At 42.3% G+C, this 25,137-nt stretch overlaps 1 protein-coding gene across 5 annotated transcripts in view; it reads right to left on the bottom strand.

Moving 5' to 3' along the window:
* The window catches only part of SEMA5A (semaphorin 5A), a 534,007-nt gene that overhangs the window by 67,266 nt on the left and 441,604 nt on the right, over positions 1 to 25,137 (bottom strand). For all 5 annotated transcript variants that reach the window (XM_065905244.1, XM_065905242.1, XM_065905243.1 and 2 more), the window contains 3 exons: positions 20,076 to 20,257; positions 13,467 to 13,610; positions 3,404 to 3,551 (listed from right to left, as the gene is read on the bottom strand). In XM_065905244.1, the coding sequence (XP_065761316.1) occupies positions 3,404 to 3,551; positions 13,467 to 13,610; positions 20,076 to 20,257 (474 nt within the window). The remainder of the gene's footprint in view (positions 1 to 3,403; positions 3,552 to 13,466; positions 13,611 to 20,075; positions 20,258 to 25,137) is intronic.

Here is a 25,137-nt window from a genome sequence, read left to right on the forward strand (position 1 = left end):
TACTTAGCATAATATCCTCAAGGTCCACGTTGTTAAATATGGCGGAATTTCCTCCTTTTTCAAGGCTAAGTGGCATTCCATTTTATGTATATACTGCCTGTTCTTTATCCTTTCATTTGTAGATGGACATTTAGGTTGCTTCCATATCCTACCTACCGTGATTAGTGCTTCAGTGAACATGGGCATATGAGAACATTTCAAGATTTTGGTTTCAATTCTTTTGGATATAGAGAAATTGAAACCCTTGCATCTTATAGATGGGGATGCAAAATGGTGCAACCACTATAGGAAACAGCACAGAGATTGCTCAAACAGTAAAAAATAAAACTACCACACGATCCCAGCAAGCCCACTTCTACATATTTAACAACAACAATAAACATCTAAAATCAGGACTGTGAAGAGATACCAACATTTGGAACTTTTAAGAGCAGAGATTCACAGAAAAAAATCTAATGGCTCTCAATGAGGATCCTTGACTGACCAACTCTTACTGAGACTTAAATAAAAGTCTGGAGATTTATTCAAAGACAAGGGTATATGAACATCATAGGTGAAACATGGGAAAGATTTTTTGGGAAATTTCAAGTTAAAAATAGCAGAGCAAGAAAAGATTCTCAAGTTTTTTATATCCTATTCATTCTTGAACTTGAATTCAACACTTTTTCTATTAGCTGCTGTTGTGCTTATGAAATTTAAGTTCTTATACTTTTCACGGGTCTGTCCTTTACTGTGTGAATAACATTTCATTAGTATAAATCATTTTTAACAAGATTGAACTCAAAGGAGCAGCTGAAGACCAGGAATAACAAAGAAGTGAAAGTGGGGAAGAGAATTCACCAGGAAGCTGAGACTTTCTGGCAGGAGGTCACGGGCATCACCACACTTGATACTCACCGTGGCTCTGGGAGGGGTGAAAGATCGCCCTCTTCTCAGAAGAGGAGCCAGAGATTCAGAAATATTACCTGAGGTCATCCAGACAGACACGGGCATGCAGATAACGAAATGCGTGATGCCAAAATCAACAAATTACCTATACTTACAGCCACATCTTTTTTTTTTTTTTTTTTTTACCAATTTAAATTGTCCTTTTAAAATTGTCCTTATTAAAAATTCTGTTTTAATATTTAAACTTTTATTTTATATTAGAGTATAGTCAATTTACAATGCTGTGTGTCACCATCTTGATAAAAGAATAAACATCAAAAGCAAATGTACATTGTGGCCAAAAATGTCTAAACTGCAGCTAGAATATGATCAACACATCACTTTACCTAAATAGCTATTATTTTTAAATAAGCATCTTAGGAATTGAACTGATAGGATACGTTTTCTAAGCAAGCCAGATAAATCAAGCCTCTCCTTCATTCCGCTTATGTTCTTCAGTTGGCATTCCTGCCTTGGAAGAGACAGAAATTGGAATAAACAGAAGAAAAAAGAATTGTGGGAAAAAAATAAAAGCTGTGCTTCTACTATAAAAGAACAGAATGCTCCAGTGTGCCGTAAAAACAGCTTTCTGGAATTACATGGCCAGTAGTTTAACTATGGAGGGGAAGAAAAAGAAAACTAAGCTAAAATACCTAAAAATTTATACTAAACTCCTTAGAGATGCTCCTGATATTCCTCTGAATTTGAAAACTGATGTTACAGTTTTCATAAACCAAACAAAACAAACATATTAACATTTTAGGAAGACATTCAATTTTTACATTTATAATCATCTGTATCGCACACACACACACACACACACACACACACACACGAGTCCAGCAACTGCACAGGAGATAGGCTACACTTTTCTCTCATTAAACTTTTTGTATGTAATAATTGAAGTAAGTTTGCAAAAAGAAAATAAATGACTTGAAATGTTTTCTGAGTTGTTTGTAGTGTAAAGTTTACAAATTAAAGTGCAATTCCACACAGGTCATCCATCCCTATGAAACGTTTACCAGCAGAGGAGACAAATTTTGACATGGGAGTGGAGATCCCAGTGCTAGATGCCAGACCAGCTGGAACAAGACTGATATATTTTAGAAAGAACAAACTTACCACATTTGAATGGTTCCCTAGACCTTCTAAATGATCACAGATTTACCTATCACATTTTCATAAATAATTTTAGATCTCAGCATCTGAATTATAAATAATTACATCATCCTAAACTGGACGCTAAGATATTCCATGGTTGAAAGTTAGTTCAGGCTGACCTGCAAAGAAGTGCCTCTATAATCAGTAATAGATTCTGCTAAAGCTACTGCAATATCTTTTGCCAGTGCAAAGGGGAACAAATCTAATTGCAAATCCCAATAACAAAATCTCCTTGGGTTGGGTGTAATATCTGACAAAGCGTCTCATAACCCTCTTCCTCTCTGCAAATTTCCCAAGACTATCTGAACTGTGTGGTTTTGGGGTCTCACAAAAACAAACTTTACAGCAGCACAAAAACCTTCTAAGCCTCATGAGCCAAGGTTACAAAATTACTGCAAAGACCAACTGGAAGATCAGCAAGGAAGCATGCCCAACCAGACCTTCTCATGCTGAACCTCCCCACCAAAGCATCCCTACTGTCTCATCCCTACTGTCTCTGCAGTCACTCGGCAATGTTTGCAGTGGGGGCAAGCAAATGAAGCCAAAGTCCCGCAGACTTAAATGCTCAATCATTCTGACAGATGGCAGAGGAAGAGTAACATCAGGCCTTCACACAAGTGGAATTTGGACAGACCAAAGTGTTAGGAGAAACAGGACCCACTAAGGCAAAAGAGAAAGAAAACCATAAGTTGTCTTTGACACCCTTAAAATTGGCACCAAATGTGTTCTAATAATGGCCCCATAAAGTTGGTGAATCTTCCGTGTCTAAGGTTTGTCCACATGTTACATTAATAACTTAGTGTGGGCTCAGTTTAATGACCTTATCCCATTTCCCAAACCAAATATAGCACCCAGAGTTAAGCAGGCTGAAGTTTCTGTACTAGCTCAGAGACAAGAACTGGAAAACTCCTGGGGCAACTTATCCCATATCGGAAGATTTCCTCCAATCAGTCTTCAGGATACACTTACGTCTAATATTTCCTCCAGACATGCTCATTAGCCAGAGAGACTTGTGGTTCACAGCATCTAGTACCTGAATAGGCACTAGATTCATAGTATCAAGTTTCCAGTGCATCAAGTTTCCAGAGCATTTTAGGTTTGCAAAACATCTTGTGTCTGCTGAGAAGCTCCTGTTTGCAGTGTATCTAGTCGGCGAGCGCACCTAGTCTCTGCAGAGCATCTGTGTTTGCAAAATATCTGTTGTGGGTGCAGCATTCAGGGTTTGCAGAGCACCTAACGTTTGCAGAGCACCCAGTGTTTGATGACTCTGGTCTCTCAGCTCGAGACTGCGGGCTGGGGATGAGGAATTACTCACCACGTTACAGCCAGCACAGTCAGGGCCATTCTCGCAGGTTCTGCGGCGAGCTTGAATGCCACCCCCGCACTGGGCGGTGCACCGTTCCCAGGGCCCCCATCCTGTCCAGAACACGTGTGGCGGGCACAGCAGGTGCTCGTTGCAGTATCTGTAACGGGGAAACCAAGAGGGGGGAAGGCAACCGTTCAGTGCAACGTGAGGCCGCAGGGCTGTCCGCTCTGCGTCCCTGCACCGGATGTCGAGCCCATGCGCATGCTCCGCGTGGAGGGGCGCTCCGGGTTCCCAGCGGTCGCACGGGGGAGGAGGCGGATGCGGCGCTGGCCATGCTGCGTGTGCACGAACAGTGGGATGCGCGGGAGACAACGCAAGATGCTAGACTCACAATGCAGGGTGGAGCTTCCTGCGCAGCCAGTTAGAGGAGAAACAAACAAACAGAGCCCTTCAAACAGACGCTCGGGAAAATGAGAACACACACAAAATACCTAAGTAGGGCATTTATCTTCGAAACATAAACACTGAAAGATAAAGTAGGTTATGAATATAAAGTCAGCGAATTGCATTTGGGATTCATTTCTCATCCTTGAATCAAGGAAGGCCTGTAATCCTAGTAACATACCTTAGAGAAAATTAGTCTAATTTTGGTATGAAGCTTCCAGCCACACACTGCCTAGGTTATTTTATTTTTAAATTTATTTGTGGACTCCCAGAATGATGCCCAACAACCTTAATTTTGATGAGCACCTGTTATTCAAAAAGAGGTGAGTTACTGTTGACGACTAGTCCTATTTGTTTTAGTCACTGACTATATGTCTATGTATATGTTCATATTACCAATTCTTAGCCAAATATACAAAGGCATCCTTAGCCTTAGATATATCAAGTATCTCCTCAGTCTTTCAAACTACAAGTGAGGTAAAATGAAGTGAGAGAACAATAAGAAGGAAACAACCTGGCAATGCACGGGTTTATGCTCACAGGTAAGAAGATGCTATTCTTCTTCATCAAGGGAGCTTCCCTATCTCAGGAGTGCCCAACCTGAGTTGCACTCAGGGAAACAGACACAATCCCAGGGTGTGCAGGACAGAACGCACTTTTTTTAAAACTGAAATACAGTTAATTTACAATGTTATGTTAGTTTCTGGTGTATAGCAGTGTTTCAGTTTATATATATTCTTTTAAGATTCTTTCCCATTATACTTTATTACAAAGTATTGCATTTAATTCTCTGTGCTATATGATAGGTCCTTGCTGTTTACCTATTTTTAAGGGACCTCCATACTAATCTCCATAGTAAGAAATACACTATCTTAATGAGCAAAAAACAGAGGTAAGGAGCTGTTGCTAGAAAGTAAGAAAGGTAGTTTGGGCAGCATAGTTTCCTGACAGCAAATGCTGATATGGCTCAACTGTTTTCCCATCAAATGAAGGACATTCAATGAATATGGTAGATGCAGGAATATATGCAACCACGAAAAGCAAAAAGTCAGGCGAAGCTGAAGGGAGTCAACAGGATGAAGCACAGAGAGCATCACTGGGCATTCTGGGAAAGAATGAAAAGCAGGAGTGGGTCTTCCCAGTAGTCATGTAAGTATATGAGAGCTGGACCATAAAGAAGGATGAGCGCTGAAGAATTGAGGTTCTTGAATTGTGGTGCTGGAGAAGACTGTTAAGAGTCCCTTGGACAACAAGGAGATCAAACCAGTCCATCCTAAAGGAAATTGACCCTGGGTATTCATTGGAAGGACTGATGCTGTAGCTGAAGCTCTAATACTTTTGGTCACCTGATGCAAAGAGCTGACTCATTGGATAAGATCCTGATGTTGGGAAAGACTGAAGGCAAAAGGAGAAGGAGGCTAGAGAGGATGAGATGGTTAGATAGCAGCACCGACTCAATGGACATGAATCTGAGCAAACTTCGGGAGATAGTGAAGGACAGGCGAACCAGGCATGGTGCCCTCCGTGGGGTCACAAAGAGTTGGATACAACCTAGCAACTGAACAACAGGAATGGGAAGATTGTGGTTAAATAGTGCTTAAAGAGAAGTGAATAGAAAAAGTCAACAAGAGTGGAATGACTTGTCATTATACAGACAGAGCAGAGGAACTTGAGCTTTATTTACAAGGACCCAAGGGAATCTCAAGCTCCGGAGAAAAAACGAGTACTGTCAGAGTTGGAGTGAAGACTTGGCTGCGGCAGTTGGTGTCTCATCCTGCTGGTACTGGAGCCCTTGAGAGGACCAGAGTTCTCCATGCTTGCATGGAGGTGGTGCTGAGTTCCCAAAGGTGGATTAGGAGCTGATGGAGCGGATGCCAGCGAAGAAGGCGTGTTTGCAACAATCCGAGGCAGAGACAGCCCAAGTTGCACAAATACAATGGTGATGGCAAGAGACAGGAAGGGACATCCATGGGACATCCATGGTAGAGGGGGAATAAGATGGCAGCTGGTTGACATCAAGTTGAGTAAATAAATAAACTGTGGAGTCTAATGTCAGCCTCTCCAGTGAAAGTGGGTGGCATGCTTACTTCTAGGGAAAGAGGGCTGATATTTGACAGCAGAGGGAGAGTCAGGGACTAATTGGGAAAATGGTTTCACCTCTCAATCTTTGCATGAAAGAGTAGCCAGTGAAACTAAAGAGTTCTCACTCTTCTTCATAAGACAGTTTTCCAGGGTCATGAGTCTCACAGCTTGGGACTCTATAGACAGTCTTACATGTGGGAGGGAAGGGGAAGGAAGCTTCTAATTCAGAGAGTATGACCTTGAAACAAAAACAAAACTGATGATATAATAGACGAAAAGCACTAGACCTTTGCAAATGTGCAGAGTTATAAGACGAAAAGCAAAGCATCCTGACTCCTCAGTGACTATTAACATCCATATTGGTGTGATGATTGTTCTACGAGGAAACTGCCATTTGTTTTAAGAAGGCATTTGGAAGAAGTCAGTCAAGAAAACTCAAAACATCAGAATTCTTAGCAGTTAATTAAAAATATCCACGAGGAGCCTTTCTCAATGTGAACAGAAGACCATCTCCAGTTTCCAAAGTGATGTTGCCGACATTTAAAGGGTCTGGAATTCCTCGACTCCTTCATGCTAACTTTGGCTTTCTAAATTAAAAACAAATCCACATTAAGAGTAGAGTGGACAAGGGAAAATCTTATTCATAGTACTCACAAAACCCTTGACTTTTTAATAAAAAGTATAGCAATGGAGCTACCACTCACCAAAAGGAAAGTAAATCATAATGCACATATCCTTTCTCATCTCTGGCTACATCATGCTCCCCTCTGAACACACTCAGTGTATTATTACAGTTGAAAATCTGCCACAGGAGAACCTGATACTGGGTGTAGCCTAGAACTTTCTATCCATGTTATAAATTATGTCCCTGGCTGCATTTTAAGGTGGTCAACAATGTGCTTCTCTTTCTCCTCTTTCTTCTTCTATAGTAGTTCCATGACAAAAGGCACACCAGATATTTTCACTGGTGTCCTCTGCAAGGGAGGTCAGAGAGAACTAGAAATTTCCAGGCTAGTCTGTCATTTATGTCTAGGTTTCACTCAAAAATTCACCCTGGGGGACTCTGCTCAGAGGCTGAGCCCTTACAAGCTCCTAGCTCTGGATTCTCTGCAATGTCAAGAGAGCACTGGCCCCCTGTCCTTCTTAATCTGTCACCCAACAAACACGTGCCAGAGAGATGTACCTCTTGTTAAATTACAGACTGGGCCTCTGATATCTTTCTTGGTCACAAACAACAATGGGCATCTAACCCACTCCAGTACTCTTGCCTGGACAATCCCATGGACAGAGGAGCCTGGTGGCTTGCAGTCGCGGGGTCGCAAAGAGTCAGATACGAGTGAGCGACTGAGCACACACCAAATTAGTTACCTTGGTGACTCTGGGTGTGCAAGGGTTTTTACTAATTTACGGATAAAATAGATACACAATATATCAGTCATTTGCTCTTCATTACTGAGCCCTTTATACATGGCTGGCTGTTACCAAAGGACAAGCTAAATAGTTTTGAAATCTTATTGGCTCTCCCAGACTGCCAGCCTCTTAGAGCACTGATGGTCACAGATGCATTTCACGATGCATTAAAAATTAAGATTTTCATTTTGCCCATGACTGCTCATTCTCATTTTGCATTTCAAAATGAATTAATAGCCTGGTGCTATTTCTCCATAAATTATCCATTTTTCCACAGACCTAGTCCCTGTGAAGAGAATTGTCTATCATAATCTTGCATGGACCAGATTTTCAATACCATATCATGTTCCCTTGTCCTATTTCTTCACGCTACAAATTGTGTTCTGTTCTGGTTCCACTCATGTTGGTTTCTCATGAAACCTGTTAGCCTGAACCAATCAGAGTCCTGTGAGAACTGTTTTCTCCTTGATTTACTTTTAAGTGATTGTTGCTTTTCTGGGCCACACTGGGAGAATGGAATCTTCTGTGGCACCAGAGAAACTCTACAAGTATTGAGTTCTTCACAATATTATTTTTTTCCCCAAGAAGAAACTAAGGGAACCATTAGGAAAGAGTAGTGATAATGCCTTGCAAAGAGCATCACTTTGGCTCATCACGGGATTAAGCAAACTTGCCTGTGCAGACAGAAAAATCGTATCATAAACCCCAATTAGTGGCTGGGTCTCTACTTTGATAATACAACTGAAAGACTCTAGCATGGTCTTCATGAGCCTCACTTCTTGGAATTGACATCTTGTGTAATTCCTTCCCACTCAGTGTGGGGGGACCTGTGACTTGCCTCTAAATCAACAGAACATGGCAAAGACGACAGATTGTCATTTCCATGATATGTTACCTAACCCTGTAACGTCCTTCTTTTAAGAAGTTCATTTTCTTGCTGGCTCTGAAGAAGTAAGCAGTCAGATGGGAAAGTCCCAGAGGAAATGAACTGAGAGCAGTTTCTGGAAAACAGCTTCAGTCCAACAACACAGGAGGAGTCTAGGAAGCAGACCCCTCCCCTCGCCAAAGGACTCTCAATGAGACCAAGGCCACAGTCTATACCTTGGTGCACCCTTGAGTGACGCTGAAGCAAAGGGTCCAGCTAAGCTCGGTCCAGGCCACGACCCCAGAGACACTGTGAGTCAATAAAGCGTGTGGTGTTTTAGGCAGCTAAGTCTGAGGCAATATTTTTATGAATGACAACTAGAACAGATCTTGATACTTAGACACATGGTGCTACTTTAAGAAATATCTAAAAAATATCAAACAGGCTTCAGGACTAGAAACTGAGTAGAAGCAAGTAGAATTTTGAGAATCATGGTAGAGAAAATTAATTCCTTTGAATAAACTGTTAGTATAATATTACAGAAGAATATTACTCAGCCTGAAAAGCAATGAAGTTCTGATACATGCTACAAGATGAACTTTGTAAATGATATGCTAAGTGAAATAAGTGAGGTACAAACTAGAAAAGATTATATGATTCTACTTACTCAGTACTTACTTAAATCTTCTAATAGGCAGATTTATCAACTATTGGTTCCAGAGTTCTTGTTTCGGGGAATGCAGAAGTTTTGGAAATGGTGTTATGGTTGCACAATACTTAAATGTAATAATGCTACTAAGTCAAACTCTTAAAAATGGTTAAATGGCAATTTTATGTCATTGACTTCCCTGGTGGCTCTGACAGTAAAGCGTCTGCCTGCAATGTGGGAGACCCAAGTTTGATCCCTGGGTAGGGAAGATCCCCTGAAGATGGAGGAAATGGCAACCCACTCCAGTATTCTTGCCTGGAAAATTCTATGGATGGAGGAGCCTGGTAGGCTACAGCCCATGTGGTTGCAAAGAGTCAGACATGACTGGGTGACTTCCCTTCCCTTTATGTTATATATGTTTGTGTGTGTACATATACATGTGCATGCATGTTCAGTCTCTTTATGACCCCACAGACTGTAGCTGCCAGGCTCCTCTGTCCATGGGATTCTCCAGACAAGAATACTGGAGTGGGTTGTCGATTCCCTCTCCAGGAATTCTTTCTGACTCAGGGATCAAACCCGCATCTTCTATGTCTCCTGCACTGCAAGTGGATTCTTTACTACTGAGCCACTGGGGCAGAAGAAAAAAGAAAAACTGAGGGAAATAATATTAAACAGAAAGGAAATTCTTGGCCTCTCCTGATGGCAAAAGAAACTAACATGAAGAGTCAGCTTCTGAGCACCACCAGGAAAGGCTGGCAAAGAGTAAAAAACTGAAGTCGTGACTGAACAACCTTTTGTTAAAACCTCAGGAGTGTCAAAAGATCAGAGCAGTGTTCAGTCCCATAAGGAGTCCTTTTAGAAGTTCAAGAGCAAGAGTCGCAGATCCTCTCAATCACAAGAAAGCTGGAGGGTGTTGTCCCTCAGCTGTCTTAGCGGGAGCCCCAGGTAGAGAAGGGCTGTCTCAGAAAGATCTGTGGGTGTAGACTGTTTAGTGGAGCAAAGCCCAAGGAAATTCATGGCAGACTTCTGAAGTTGACTTCAGCAAAATGATCACCAGCTGAGACTGAATATATGGAGAAAGTACAAATGAAATGAGGCTGTTGGAAACCCAAACTTCCACTGGCAGGAAGCAGGCTCATTAAACTAACCAGCTGCAGGCACATGCTACCTTTCATGGAAAAGGAAGGATCAAGCAGGAAACAGGCATGAGAGCAGAGCTAAGAACCGTGGAGAATTACACTCAAGCTTTGCAACTTCATCAAGCAACTCCGTGCACTTGTCTGCGTAGATCTCAGAATTTTTATGGAAATTTCTTTGTACCATCCATTTCCCCCTTTTTGAACAGAAGTAACTGTAGCTGTTATCTTCTGCTGCCCCTCCATGTGTCCACCGAGCATGTTGGTGTTCAGATAACTTGTCTCACACTTTAAGATGGGCAGGCTCAAATGAACTACACCCAAGGAGACTCATTCACTTTGGGTCTGGTTTGAATAAGGTTCCAGATTTGGCGAGATGACTGAATGGTATAAAACTGGGAGGAAACTGGAGATGGGGTGAATTGCATGTTGTATGTGATAGGGACAGTTCATCATTGAGGGCAGATAAACTCTACAGTGAGCCCAACGATTCCTGCCTCTTGATGTGTACATCCTGTGCAATGCATACGTTTATGTATGATGTACATATCTTTCCTCTTGATTGAGCACTAGGTCTGTGACTTTCTTCTAACCAATAAAATATGGCAAGGTGTAGATATATCACCTTTGTGATGACATTACATAAGACAGTAATGTTCATTTTGCAAAGAGATTCTCTTCCTTGCCGGATTTGAGGACGCAAGTGACCACGTTGGGAAGGCTTGTTTGTCAAAAAACTGGGGACAGTTTCAGACTGACAATGAGTGAGCAACCCAGGTCCCCAGTCTGATGGAAATGAATGCCAATAACAACCACATGAACTTGGAAGTAAATCCTTCCGCAGGTGAGCCTCAGATGAGACCACCGCTCTGGCCGAGCAGAGAACCCAGGTGGATCACACCAGAACTCCTGGTCCGCTGAGACTGGAGGTGATAAACGTATGTTGTTTTAAGTCAGTAAGTTTGTAGAACTGTTGTTACACAGCAGGAGAAAGTGAATACAGACAAGGATATTCACATTTCAGTAATATTTACAGAGGGGTCCATTGCTTCATCCTTGTGGGTAGCCTCCCTGGGAATCAATACTTCTATTCAGTTTCTGCTACTCAAGAAAATAATTTTCCAGGAAATTTTGGAACCGAGAAACAAATGCCCAGGCCTTTTAAAGTACATCTAGAATAGAAATTGGATATTTTCTTTATCCATTATTTAGACAAAAATCGATGTGAACGTTTTTGAGATTTCTGTTGCAATAATGTTCTCACTGAATTTTTCACATATTGGAAATTTTGTCACAAATAAAAACTCACTCACTAAAATCCTAGCATTAATTTAGGGACCTTACCGGGAGAGTCAGTTTATTCATTTGTGACCACTCAGGAGTTTTTTAGGTTTATTGTTTTTCAGTTACCAAGTTGGTGTCTGACTCTTTGTGACCCTATGGACTGCAGGATGCCAGGCTTCCCTGTTCCTCACCGTCTCCCAGAGCTTGCCCAAGTTCATGTCCATTGCATCGGTGATTCTATGCAACCATCTCATCTCATCGTATCTCATTTTTAGGTTTGATGGTGTTTAAATAAGCATGATGTGACTTTATTAATGAGTATGTATGTCTAGCCCTTGTTCTTTTGTACCTTACCATGAAGATCAGGGTCTCTAATCTTGAGTTTAGTTCTCAAATATCTCTTTTGTCAAAATCAGGATGGTATTTCTTTGTATTACTTAGGTAGAGAAACTTCCCACATAACATGACAAAGACCCTAAGAACTCTTTGCTAGTGAAGGCCAAGAAAGAGATGAAATGCATTTGTTTTTTCTAGCTTTCATTAACTTCTCAATTGCTCTGTAAGAAAGGCTGTTTCAAAGGGAGATTCCCTGGGGATACAGGCCCTGTTCTTATCATCCACATGTCTATTACTTAGTCCAAGTTCCCTCCTCAAATGACTATTCATCTAGTCCAAAAGTGTTTCTTCTGTAAAATAAGAACACTTTAAGTGAAAGTCCCCCAAATACATTAACCATCCTGATCTTTTTCTGAAAATGAAGCTTTAGGAACACTTGTAAATGGATCCAGAACATATATAGATGTTAACCACATAATTAACCAGCTTCTTCCTTCCTGTGTGTTCAGCTTGGGAAAGGTGATAACAGGTGTGAGGTTTGTGGAGGTGCTGTGATTCTAGGGGTGGATAGAGGTCACTTTACCTGAATGGGCTCTATTAGGTGATAATATACAGCATTTAAAACTTCTAGCTAATTTAAAACCTTCTAATGCTGGAAGACATCTTTCCCATAATCGACTTTCCCACTTATCAACTGGTGTCAGATTGGAAATGACAGGCTGAGTTAGACTGTCACAGGGTACTACTTCAAAAACAACCAACTTTGCCTTGTAAAAATCATCATTCATTTTTCTCTGAGTCAAAAGAATGCAGTCTTAACCGGTGATTTAGGAACACAGTGAAGAGAGAAAAAAATGATTCTCCCAAGTTAATTTCAGGTTGCAATAAATACCTGGTGGAGAATTACCTACCCACTAAGCCTGTTGGCTTTGTCTATATAAATATTAATCACATAAGCCAATAACTGCATAGGTATTTTCACGAGGCTCCCACTGAAGTCATTTCACAGGATACAAGTCTTACTACAATTTAATTAAAAAGTACTGAAAGCCAATTTGCTTCTCATGGACCAAGAACATAAACTGATGTGAGTATGGAGAGTTAAGACTCACAAAAGTGATGTGAAATTCACCTACCTGGATTTTCTCCCAATAACCATAAACGAGGATGTACTTTAAATATGGAAGGAAGAGCCAGTGATCACAACTGCAGATTTATAAGGCTGAAACCAAATGTTTGAGTCTACAAAGAGCAACAAGTCGTTAAACGAGAGACTGGACTGAAATGTCCCAGGGAGGTGCTAAAAGCTTAAAATGCACTTGGAAAGGAACCCCCACTCTGGGTTGTCTGCAGGTTCACTGAGAGGTCCTGTTAATAGACAGGGGTGTAGCTGTAATTATAATCAAAATGCTGACTATGGCTCTCACCTGGAGAACTTACCTCTTCTGATCAACACCATCTGGACCCAGGACCAGCTCAGGCCCTATTTGGAATTGGAGGTGTGAGACCAGTCTAGCGGAATTTTAATAAGAGCAGTCATTCCCCAGCAGACTCACTTGCCTCGTCTCTGGGGAGCCCAGCGCAGAGATGCCTGCTGTCCCTGGATCTCACATCCCTCAAGAGCCGCTGGGCTGAGCGAACCCTGCAGGCTCCACGACGCCCCCACCAGTGATGCTGTCCACCCCAAGCTTTGGTCGAAATTAAAGGATGAAAGAAAAGAGGAGGGTCATTCGGCTCAACAGAAAGGGATGCCACAGACAAGCTGAGCTGGATCCAGAAACTGAAACCGCGGGGAAACCGACCGCACCGGAATGACAGGAAGCGGGAGGGTGGCGACCGGAGGCACAGAGGGTAGGTACCCACCTCTCCTCGCGGTTCTGCCCCACGCACACCCGGCCCCCGTGCCGCGGGGTGGGGTTGCTGCAGGACCGCTGCCGCACCTGGAAGCCGATGCCGCACGTGGTGCTGCAGGGGGACCACGAGGTCCAGGGGGTCCAGCCTCCGTTCCTGGGGGAAGAAGCGACAGGGTCACTGGGGCCAACCCGCGCGAGGCCCAACCTCCACTGCACCCGCCCCCAAGTTCACCCGGGGTTCCCCCACGGGGACCGCTGACCGCGGGCTGCGAAGGCCACGGGAGCAAGGAGCCCTGGGAATCAACGAAGTGCGCTGTCTCGGAACCAGTTACCAGCAAGTCCGTCCCTGCCCCCCGAATCTGATTTCCGAGTCAAAAGAGAAAACCTGAGACTCAAGTTTTACATGTACTTGCAGATAACTTTAAAAACGGGCTAATTAGAACCAAGAAAGCTTAGTGGTGAAAATGTTAAGCTAATGAAAAATAATGCTATCTTTGTTTTTTGAAAAGCAATTAGAGATGCATCCCTGAACCTTTGGCCTTTATGATTTTATTTGATTTGTACTGTATCAGTTATAATCTATGAAAAGGGCACATTGAATCAAATAATCATCTAAATGTTTCCTTTAAAATCTATTAATATCAGTGAAAATCAGTAACTCTCTTGATGGCATTCGTATTGATAAAGGGTACCAAAATGTCCAAAGCCATAAAACAAGCTTTATTGAAAATGAAGAATATTTTAAATTCAGATTACTGGTTATTCTCTAATAATCTGACAAAGATATAGAGTATAAATAGGGATGGGGAATTTGTGTGGCTCTATGGCTGATTCATGTCAATGTATGACAAAACCCACTGAAAAATAAAAAAATAAATTAAAAAAAAAAAGTATAAATAGGAAGTGTCAATTGTGTATACCTTTATTTATGTTATTTTATACATGTATAAAATATGGCAGATATATTAAAATATAAAATAAAAAACTTTTATAAAAGTGGGTTGTACAATAAACTGCTACTAACAGCTAGAGAAAAATTTTTGTTTAATATTGTATTTTTTTCCTTAAAATGTCTGCTTGTAGAATATTTATAATTTAAATATCTCTTTAGCAGTTTGTCCCCACTATTTAAAAATAAACTATAGGAATTAAAAAAAAAATTTAAGTAGCATTAATAACATATATGTTAAAACCAGAGTCCAAACTCCCATATAGATGGTTAACTGCATGTAGAATTTTTTCTCTATTTCTCTATTCATATATGCATTTCTAAATAGCTGTTACTCTCATCTATAATATTTATATTTCCAGTGAAATAATTCTTATTTTACTTGATATATTCCTTTAAAAGCACGGAGGTGCACAGCTATACCACTGAAGCTCAAGGTATAAATAGCACACTGTATATGTAATTTCTAACACAATTTCAAGTGAAAGCTCCTCTGAGAAACTTCTTAGCATGTTTCATATTTCCCTACTTTATTTTCTGAAACTTAATCAAAATCAAAATAAAGTGATACTTCGAGGTATGATATAACAAAGCTGCTTCATAATAATTTAACCAAAATAACACAAAATAAGACAGATTTCTGAAGCTGTTTCTACAAGTAATTAGTACCTTACATATCATTCCTCACACTATTTTAAAAAGTATCCAAGTAATGTAATTTCAACATAAATAAAATGAAAATATAAATAAAACATATATAAATAGACATAAACATAAATAAAATAAATTTCAACATAAAAAGAAATTTTTAAAGTTTCTTTTATATGAAAAAAGTTTAGATAATGCAAGAGACACTGCTCCCAAAATCGCTTGGAAATTCCTAACTTCCTAAACCTTTTAAGAAATGTGACACCTTATGATGTAATCTACTTGCAATCTATGGAACCTGTTGTATACAGGGAAGTAGGTATTTTAAATATTAGGAGTATAGTACGTTAGGGGATTAATGAGTGCACTGTCCACGTATGTGACTCTTCTATGGAGCGGGGTTTGCACAGCTCAGAGCGCTGCTTAGAGGAGCTGTAGCAGCCGGCAACCAAAGCAGCAGCACCGAAAGTCAAAGTGAAGTCGCTCAGTCGTGTCTGACTCTGTGTGACCCCGTGGACTGTAGCCCACCAGGCTCCTCTGTCCATGGAATTCTCCAGGCAAGCATACTGGAGTGGGTTGCCATGCCCTTTGCCAGCGGATCTTCCTGACCCAGGGATTGAACCTGGGTCTCCTGCACTGCAGGGAGATTCTTTACCAACTGAGCCACAAGGAAGCCCAGAGTAGCATTAAGTCACCGTATATCAGCAGATGGATCATTTTCTTGATTAAGTTAGTTGAAAACAATCCACTTAGTGCATTTAAAACATCACTGAAACAGGTTTGTTTACTAATATTTGCTTTTTAGTCTTAAAATAACCACTAATTGTATCACAGCTCCTTTTAGTGAAAGGCATTCCAAAACTAGAGCCAGAGCTGAGCAGGCATCAATAAAGTCACAAGAAGGTCTGCGATAGTCCTTTTTTTCCTTTAAACAATATAAAATAGAGTACTACTCGTTGACTGTAGCCTTCCAACAATAACAGTTCTATAGCTTTTATGAAATCTTTGCCAGGCATCAGTGGAAACCATCTTAGTTTTATAGAAATGATGCAACACATAATGCAGTGTTGATATGCTCTTGTTTTCTGAAATAACACAAATAATCTGATGCCTGTAGCCTTAATGGGCTCCTTTTTGACTGTGTGGAGTGTCTGAGCTGGCCTACAGAGACGGTGAGCAGAGGGAAAAATCTGCCCTTGCACCCTGCCTCTCCTTATCTGACCGCCCTTCCCTTCTTGGGCAGGCAGGGTCCTCACGCCCTGGGGTGCCATAGAGTGTGGTCCCCCGACATGATTGTCAGTGTGAGTGATGTCACAGACAACTTGCCCAGAGGCCTCTGCATTCTAAATTGGCTCTTGGAAAGAGGACAACAAATCCTACAATAAGTGAGGAGGGTGAGTGTGGACACTGATTTGAGAAGCTTTCCTGCTACTTCTTTCTTTATAAATTTTTTACATGTTTGTATTGCAGTATGGCTGATTCACAATATTGTGTTAGTTTCAGGTGTCCTTGTGTTTGTTTTAAATGTGACATATTGATTGGGAGACTGGGATTGACGTGTGCACACTGCTGATCTTGTGTGTGTATGTGTGATGCCCAATCACGTCTGACTCTTTACCAACCCTGTGATTATAACCCACTAGGCTCTTCTGTCCAGGGGATTTTCCAGGCAAGCATACTTGAGTGGGTTGCCGTTTCCTACTCCAGGGGATATTCTTGACTCAGGGATCAAAGCCAGTGATACTATGTATAAAACAGATAACCAATGAGGACCTACTCTATAGCACAGGGGACTCGGTGCTGTGGCAACCTAGATGGGAAGGAAATCTGAAAAAGAGAAGACATCTGTATATGTGTAACTCATGCACTTTGCTGTGCAATAGAAACTAATATAACACTGGAAAGCAACTATACTCCAGTTAAAAAAAAAAAAGGAACATATTACTGTGGCCACAGCACTATACATGGTGCAGGGAAGGGAGGAGCATGGTTGTAAAAAAAAAATAATAATAAGCCAACAACAAAATAATACACAGACAGCAGAAAGCCTCCTCGTGGCTCACACTATGTCAGCCATCCTCCAGGTTATTCAGCAGCGGATATTAGCTGTGTCGGGGTGTTCTGAGCCCTCCTGCAAAGCTATTTCAGTCCTCTCTGACTCTTTGTGACCTCATAGACTGTAGCCCGCCAGGCTCTTCTGTCCACGGGATTCTCCAGGCAAGAACACTGGAGTGGGTTGCCGTGCCCTCCTCCAGGGCATGTTTCTGACCCAGGGATTCAACCTGTGTCTCTCCCGTCTCCAGTATTGGCAGGCGGGTTCTTTACCCCTGGCGCCATCTGGGAAGCCCGTTTGGAACGCAGCACAGAGCTTTTGGATTAAAGACTTGGCTTCTGTCTCCCGGCTACTGTCAGAGAGGACAGTTATAGATGCTGTGATCTGTCTGCCTTGGCAGTGATAACTCTCAGGTGAGCGAATCTAACACCATCGAGGGGTCCTGCAGCTACAGAGCTCCCCTTGTGACCAGCTGCAGTCTTTATGGGGCCTACAGTACAGCTCACCCAGCTTCCTGCCTTCTGCTCATCCCACCTGGAGATGCGCAGAACCCTCCCCATACGTCCTGCACACAACCTCGCTGTCAGAGTGGTCCTCCTGACCAACCAGGACGGACGCAGGTCTTGCTCCTAGAAAAAAGTCCCATAAAAGAAGGTATACATAGCCATCGTTGGAAGCTGCAGACTTATTTAGATGACAAAAGCTCTGGCAAAGCTCCAAGCCTTCCTTGACATTCTACCTTTCTATTGAGCTAGCTCGAGGTTTGTCTCCCTCCATTCCTTTCTCCTTCCCAAAGAATTAGAATTCAAAAGGGGTGTAGACATTCATGTGTTCACTTTAATTATAAAATTAAACCAGATTTTCTTGATTGATAGGGAGTCTGACTTGGCCCCAGTTTGATAATAGAGTCTGGCTTAGCTAATTACCTTATACTGTGGATTTATTTCCATAAATTGAATGCCCATAATCTGTAGCTCCAAGATAATGACAAATTTAAATGATGTGATATATGAGCATTTAATCAAAGATATTATATTTGCCAAATGTATTGAATTAGCAATATTTTGAATTCCCCAACACTTTCTGAGTATATTAAGTTAAACAATAACAATGAAAAATGAAGAATGGATTTAACTTAGAGTCATTAGATCAGTCTTTGTAAAGGCTTTCTGACATACTTTGCACAAATTGAGGAAGTACTTGACATTACTGACTGAGCCAAAAAAAAAAATCAGTTTGCAAGTTAGGTGGTTTCCACTTTTCTGTTTCCAACAAAACTGAGGCCAACAAAAACAAGTTATCAACTGATAAAGGGCACTAAAAACAATCTCTCATGTCAGATTACCATAGTTTTGGCAGATAACTTCAAAGGAATATGTAAACTAATAAGCCCTTGCTGCTACAAAAGCAAATATTAGCTGCGAACGGGCCTTGTTCACTTGGCTTCTCACGACTATCTCTTTCCTTTGACAGCACCAGGGGCTCCCAGTGGATAGAAGCAAGTGAGTGCTATGGTTCCTCCCTGCCGACCCTGCAGGGAGGTGGTTCATAAGGAAGAAAATCAAATCTGGTGACACCCATAAAACCACACATGGCCTGTTTTTGCCAGTGATGGAGTCCTAGCTTCCTATCCCTCAGGCATGCTGAGATGTGCACCCATGGGAGATTTCCATCAAGCAGATGGGATGCTCCTGGCAGCTGAGCATCCTCTTCGGTTACCATGACAGACATGATCCCTGAGTCAGGCAAGGACAGAGATGCAGGCAGTGTATCAACTCATGCGTTCTTAGATCCCCCTTAAGTTGTCAACCAAAAATTATCGCTAATAGCTTATATACCAGTAAGTGACACTCTCATGTGGATTTGGAAAGCCATATGCACTTTTAGAGGGGCTTCCCAGACGGCACAGTGGGGAAGAATCTGTCTGCCAAAGCAGGATATGTGGGTTTGATCCCTGAGTCAGGAAGATCCCCTGGAGAAGGAAATGGTTACCCACTCCATTATTCTTGCCTGGAAAATCCCATGGACAGAGGAGCCTGGTGGGCTACAGTCCATGAGGTCACAAAGAGTCAGACACGATAGAGTGTTAAGATATTGAAATATGCACTTTAAGAAGCAGGGTCCTCTGAGTGTAAGCACCGGTGTAGGATAGCTTTGGTGGTTTCAGAAGTGGGCCCCAGAGTTGATATTCCCGAATCTGTAAAGGACCAGTCTGGGGTGACAACTAAAGCTCCCATATCCACACAGGTCCCTGCACTTGGCCAGCTGTTGTCCACAATGTTTATACTTGGACAGTGTGGTTTCTGGACGCTGTGTCTCCACAGCAAGCTACTCACGTGCTTTCTAAAAGAATGATGATAAACTAGATACCCTTCATATACTTGTAAGTTGTCATTGAATTCTCTTTTCACCGAAAGCTTCAAATGTTGCAAAGACATTTCTGTTACATCACTATTTGAATGCATGAAGGGAATTTAAATACCACAGAGATTTGATAGTCACCTTCACATTTAAAAAATTGATGAGCAGAGTCTAATTTAACATTCAGAAACTGTATGCTTTTCCTTCTTCTAACATTTTGGATGCTCGAAACACTTTTCCCAATCTAACAATGAACACATGGATAGGTTTAGATTTACCTAAACATATAAAGAGGCTTACAATCCAATTTGTAATTTTTTAAATTGAGTTATAGTTGATTTACAATATTGTGTTAGTTTTAGTTATATAGCACAGCAATTCAGTTATACAAATATATGTATAGGATGCATACGCATATAAGTGTATTGCAAATTAGATTTTTAATTTAAAATCTCCTCCTATAGATCATGTCATTTTTAAGTGGTCAATGTCTCTTTTTGTGACCTTTCTCTTGAATAGGGGAGGCATGTATTGGAAGTGATTTCCCAAATGCCTGGACAAGCTGGGTTTACACCTGCGTTTAAGCCCAGTCATCAGGAGGAACGCACCTGGAGCAGTTCACGATCTCCATGTGGGGGCCCTGGCACTGCCAGCCGCCACACTGGGGGGCCGGGCTGTCGCAGGAGCGGGTGCGACAGAGGCAGGATCCCACGGCGCTGCCGTCCGTGTGCGTGCAGGTTGTCCACGGTGACCACGCGCCAAAGTGCCCGTCCACGGTGAGATTCCTTGTCTAGGAAGCAGATATACGCAAGGATGTCAGAAAGGGTTAAGGCTGCAAACATAATAAGAGAAAAAAATGAGGTCTCCCATGAGACCATCAGAGCTTCTTTGCAATATCTCATATTGCAATCAAAAGGAGGAAAGGGAAGTAGTTCGAAGGAAAGCAGCAGAGGCCACGGGTGGAGACAGGGATGGAGTGGAGGAGAGGAGGGGGAGGAAGGAGGCGGAGGGGAGGAGGAAACAGAGGAAAAGGAGTAGGGGGAGGGGAGGGTGCTAATGACCTGTCAATCAAACCATGGCAGGGTGGTCTACTCTAGTTTTTTTTTTTAATTTATTTAATTGGAGGCTAATTACTTTACAATGTTGTAGTGGTTTTTGCCATACATTGACATGAACCAGCAGTGGGTGCACATGTGTTCCCCATCCCACCCCTCAGCCCTGAGTACCCTGTCTCATGCATGGAACGTGAACTGGTGATCTATTTCACATATGATAACATATGTGTTTCAATGCTATTCTCTCAAATCATCCCACCCTCGCCTTCTCCCACAGAGTCCAAAAGTCTAGTTCTTCTTGTTGCTGTTGTTGTTTTTCATAACAAAACATCCTTTATTTGTGAGGAAGCCATATAAAACTTATTATGAGTAGGTATAAATTTAAGTATAATTTTAGGAATCAAATTTAGGACTTCCCTGGTGGCTCAGATGGTAAAGTGTCTGCCTACAATGTGGGAGACGCAGGTTCGATCCTTGGGTCAGGAAGATCCCCTGGAGAAGGAAATGGCAAACCATTCCAGTACTCTTGCCTGGAAAATCCTATGGACGGAGGAGCCTAGTAGGCTACAGTCCATGGGGTCACAAAGAGTCAGATTCGACTGAGTGACTTCACTTTCACTTTTAGGAATCAAGAATAAAGGACAGCCTCTCCTCTTCTAACATGCCAGAACAGAATGAAGCAGAATAAGCTGTAACTGTTGAAGCTAAAGCTAAATGGTAAAAGGAAAGATATACCCATCTGAATGCAGAGTTCCAAAAAATAGCAAGGAGAGATAAGAAAGCAATGCAAAGAAATAGAGGAAAACAATAGAATGGGAAAGACTAGAGATCTCTTCAAGAAAATTAGAGATACCAAGGGAACATTTCATGCAAAGATGAGCACAATAAAGGACAGAAATGGTATGGACCTAACAGAAGCAGAAGATATTAAAAAGAGGTGGCAAGAATACACAGAAGGACAGTACAAAAAAGATCTTCATGACCCAGATAATCATGATGGTGTGATCGCTCACCTAAAGCCAGACATCCTGGAATGTGAACTCAAGTGGTCCTTAGGAAGCATCACTACAAGCAAAGCTAGTGGAGGTGATGGAATTCCAGCTGAGCTATTTCAAATCCTAAAAGATGATGCTGTGAAAGTGCTGCACTCTATATGCCAGCAAATTTGGAAAACTCAGCAGTGACCACAGGACTGGAAAAGGTCAGTTTTCATTCCAACCCCAAGGAAAGGCAATCCCAAAGAATGCTCAAACTACCGCACAATTGCCCTCATCTCACGCGCTAGTAAAGTAATGCTCAAAATTCTGCAAGCCAGGCTTCACTGCAGGTTCACTGCAAGCCAGTGAACCATGAACTTCTAGATGTTCAAGCTGGTTTTAGGAAAGCAGAGGAACCAGAGATCAAATTGCCCACATCCACTGGATCATCAAAAAAGCAAGAGAGTTCCAGAAAAACATCTACTTCTGCTTTATTGACTATGCCAAAGCATTTGATTGAGGATCACAACAAACTGGAAAATTCTGAAAGAGATGACACTACTAGGGCACCTGACCTGCTTCCTGAGAAACCTGTATGCAGGTCAGGAAGCAACAGTTAGCACTGGACCTGGAAAAATAGACTGGTTCCAGATTGGGAAAGGGGTATGTCAAGGCTGCACATTGTCACCCTGTTTATTGAATTTATATGCAGAGTACATCACGTGAAACGCTGGGCTGGATGAAGCACAAGCTGGAATCAAGATTGCCAGGAGAAATATCAATAACCTCAGATACGCAGATGACACCACCCTTATGGCACAAAGCAAAGAAGAACTACAGAACCTCTTGATGAAAGAGGAGAGTGAAAAAGTTGCCTTAAAACTCAGCATTCAGAAAACTAAGATCATGGTATCTGGTCCCACCACTTCATGGCAAATAGGTGAGGAAACAATGGCAACAGTGGTAGACTTTTTATTTTTGGTGGCTCTAAAATCACTGCAGATGGTAACTGCAGCCATGAAATTAAAAGATGCTTGCTTCTTGGAAGAAAAGCTATGACCAACCTAGATAACATATTAAAAAGGAGAGACACTACTTTACCAACAAAAGCCCATCTAGTGAAAGCTGTGGTTTTTCCAGTCGTCATGTATGGATGTGAGAGTTGGACTATAAAGAAAGCTGAGCACCAAAGAATTGATGCCTTTGAACTGTGATGTTGGAGAAGACTATTGAAGAGTCCCCCGGACTGCAAGGAGATCCAACCAGTCAATCCTGAAGGAAATCAGTCCTGAATATTCATTGGAAGGACCGATGCTGAAGCTGAAACTCCAGTACTTTAGTCACCTGATGAGAAGAACTGACTCACTGGAAAAGACCCTGATGCTGGGAAAAATTGAAGGTGGGAGGACAAGGGGACAACAGAGGATGAGATGGTTGGATGGCATCACTGACTCTACAGACATGAGTTTGGGTAGGCTCCAGGAGTTGGTGATGGACAGGGAGGCCTGGCGTGCTGCAGTCCATGGGGTCGCAGAGTCGGACACGACTGAGCGACTGAACTGACTGACTGAATATCCAATTCTTCGTGTTCTCTGGCTTTCTCACGTGAGAGGAAGGTCTTGCCATCCCTTGACTGACATTAGCATTAGTACAGTCCCCTTTCCTTTCTTCTCCTCTTTCTTTTCTTCTGCCCCTTTCTTGTGATGTCACTTATATGTGGAATCTTTTTTAAAAAATGGCACATATGAACCTATTTATAAAACAGAAATAGAGTCACAGATGCAGGAAGCATACTTATGGTTAGAGGAGGAGGGGAACGTGTGGGGAGGGATAAATTGGGAGATTGGGCTTGACATATACACACTACCAATATAGAATCAATAACTGATAAGGACCTATTGTATAGCACATCGAATTCCACTCAATAGTCTGTAATGATCTATATGGGAAAAGAATCTAAAAAAGAGTGCATATATGTATATGCATAACTGATTCACTTCATTGTACACCTGAAACTAACACTATACTCCAATAAAAATTAATTGAGAAAAGAAAACATAAAATGAAAAAAAGAATTGAAGCTAAAACTCACAGATGTACAACTCTTGCATTTTTATGTTCCTTAAAAAGTTGAAAGATCGGTCAACTAGTTTTATCTAAGATCTGGCTTGGTCTAAAAAGTCGAACTGACTGAAAAAGTCATTTCAGACTGACATTTAGTTTCCGTATTAAAAGAGTGCCTGTTAAGCAGCCAGATGTCCTAGCTGTTAGGCACATCGCAGTCAAATCCATACTGTGTCCACCCTCCCAGAGTTTATGAGCTGGCACGGAGGAGCTGGACCCCTAATTATTACTGCAAATAAATCCAATGATGGAGCTCAGAGTAGGGGGTGTGGACGAGGAGATGGGGGGCTTCCAGCAAACTGGTGGGATCTGGGATCCGGAGGGATGGTGATGATGGAGGGTCCCGGGCGAAGGGGTCTGCTGGGGCTGTGGAGGCAGAGGGCAGCCTGAGTGATGACAAAGGGGAAGGATACTGCCACATGTGTGGGGGCACCAGGCTTCTGTTCCTGGGATGGAAGGCGGTGGCCCAGAGGAAGCCAAGCTGAGAGCTGAGCTGGAAGCATCAGCAGGGTCCGAGCCAGGGGTGGGAGGGGTGTGTGGATGCCCTGTGACGTGGACGCTGAGAGCCCTACGGGAGGGGCCTCGACACTCCCTTGACCCGTGGAGACTGGTCCAGGGCAGGTGGAACCACACCATGTCAGCTCAAATCTGACAAGCAGATCTTCCCAGGAGCTAGTGAGTCCCAAGATTCGAGACTTATGGGGCCCAGACTTCAGATCACCCAGCCCTCAGAAGGAATCTCTCCTCTGCAAATGGACAGAAGGCATAGAGTCCAAACCTCCTGAATTTAACATGGGGATCTATGCATTTCTTAGAAAATATGATAAACAAAGAGATGAAGTTACATGTAAATTACACGCTTCGCTTTACCCTCTGCTGCCTGCTGCTCCCACCATCTCACCCACAAGTTCCTGCCCTGGTTGATTCTGGGGGATTCAAGATTCCTCATCCACATGGGAGGGGACTCCATGGAGGAGAGAATTAATCCCTTTGGAGCAAACAAACTGTGACATGACCGAGCAAAGAGTCAGACACGACTCAGTGACTAACATTTGTAACTTGTAAAACAAACTGTACTTGCTTGTCACAGTTTCAGAACAAAGGTAAAACCATATTTCGTGAAAATCCAGGTGACTTCCCTGGTGGTCTGGTGGCTAAGAATCCGAGCTCCCAATGCAGGGGCCTGGGTTCCATCCCTGGTCAGAGAACTACATCCCACAACCTGCAACTAAGATCCAGCATAGCCAAATAAATAATAAATATTAAAAACATATAGATATCCAAGTGGGTTTTATCTCTGGACTGTCAAGTCTCCAAGTACAACAGGCATGAGTAACCACTGCTGGTGGTTTAGTTGCTCAGTCGTGTCCGACTCTTTGCGACCCCATGGACTGTAGCCCACCAGGCTCCTCTGTCCATGGGCTTCTCCAGGCAAGAACACTGGAGTGGGTTGCCATTTCCTTCTCCAGGGGATCTTCCCGACCCAGGGACTGAACCCAGGTCTGCTACATTGC

This window comes from Muntiacus reevesi, chromosome 14, assembly GCF_963930625.1.
Source record: "Muntiacus reevesi chromosome 14, mMunRee1.1, whole genome shotgun sequence".
Classification (NCBI taxonomy): Eukaryota; Metazoa; Chordata; class Mammalia; order Artiodactyla; family Cervidae; genus Muntiacus; species Muntiacus reevesi.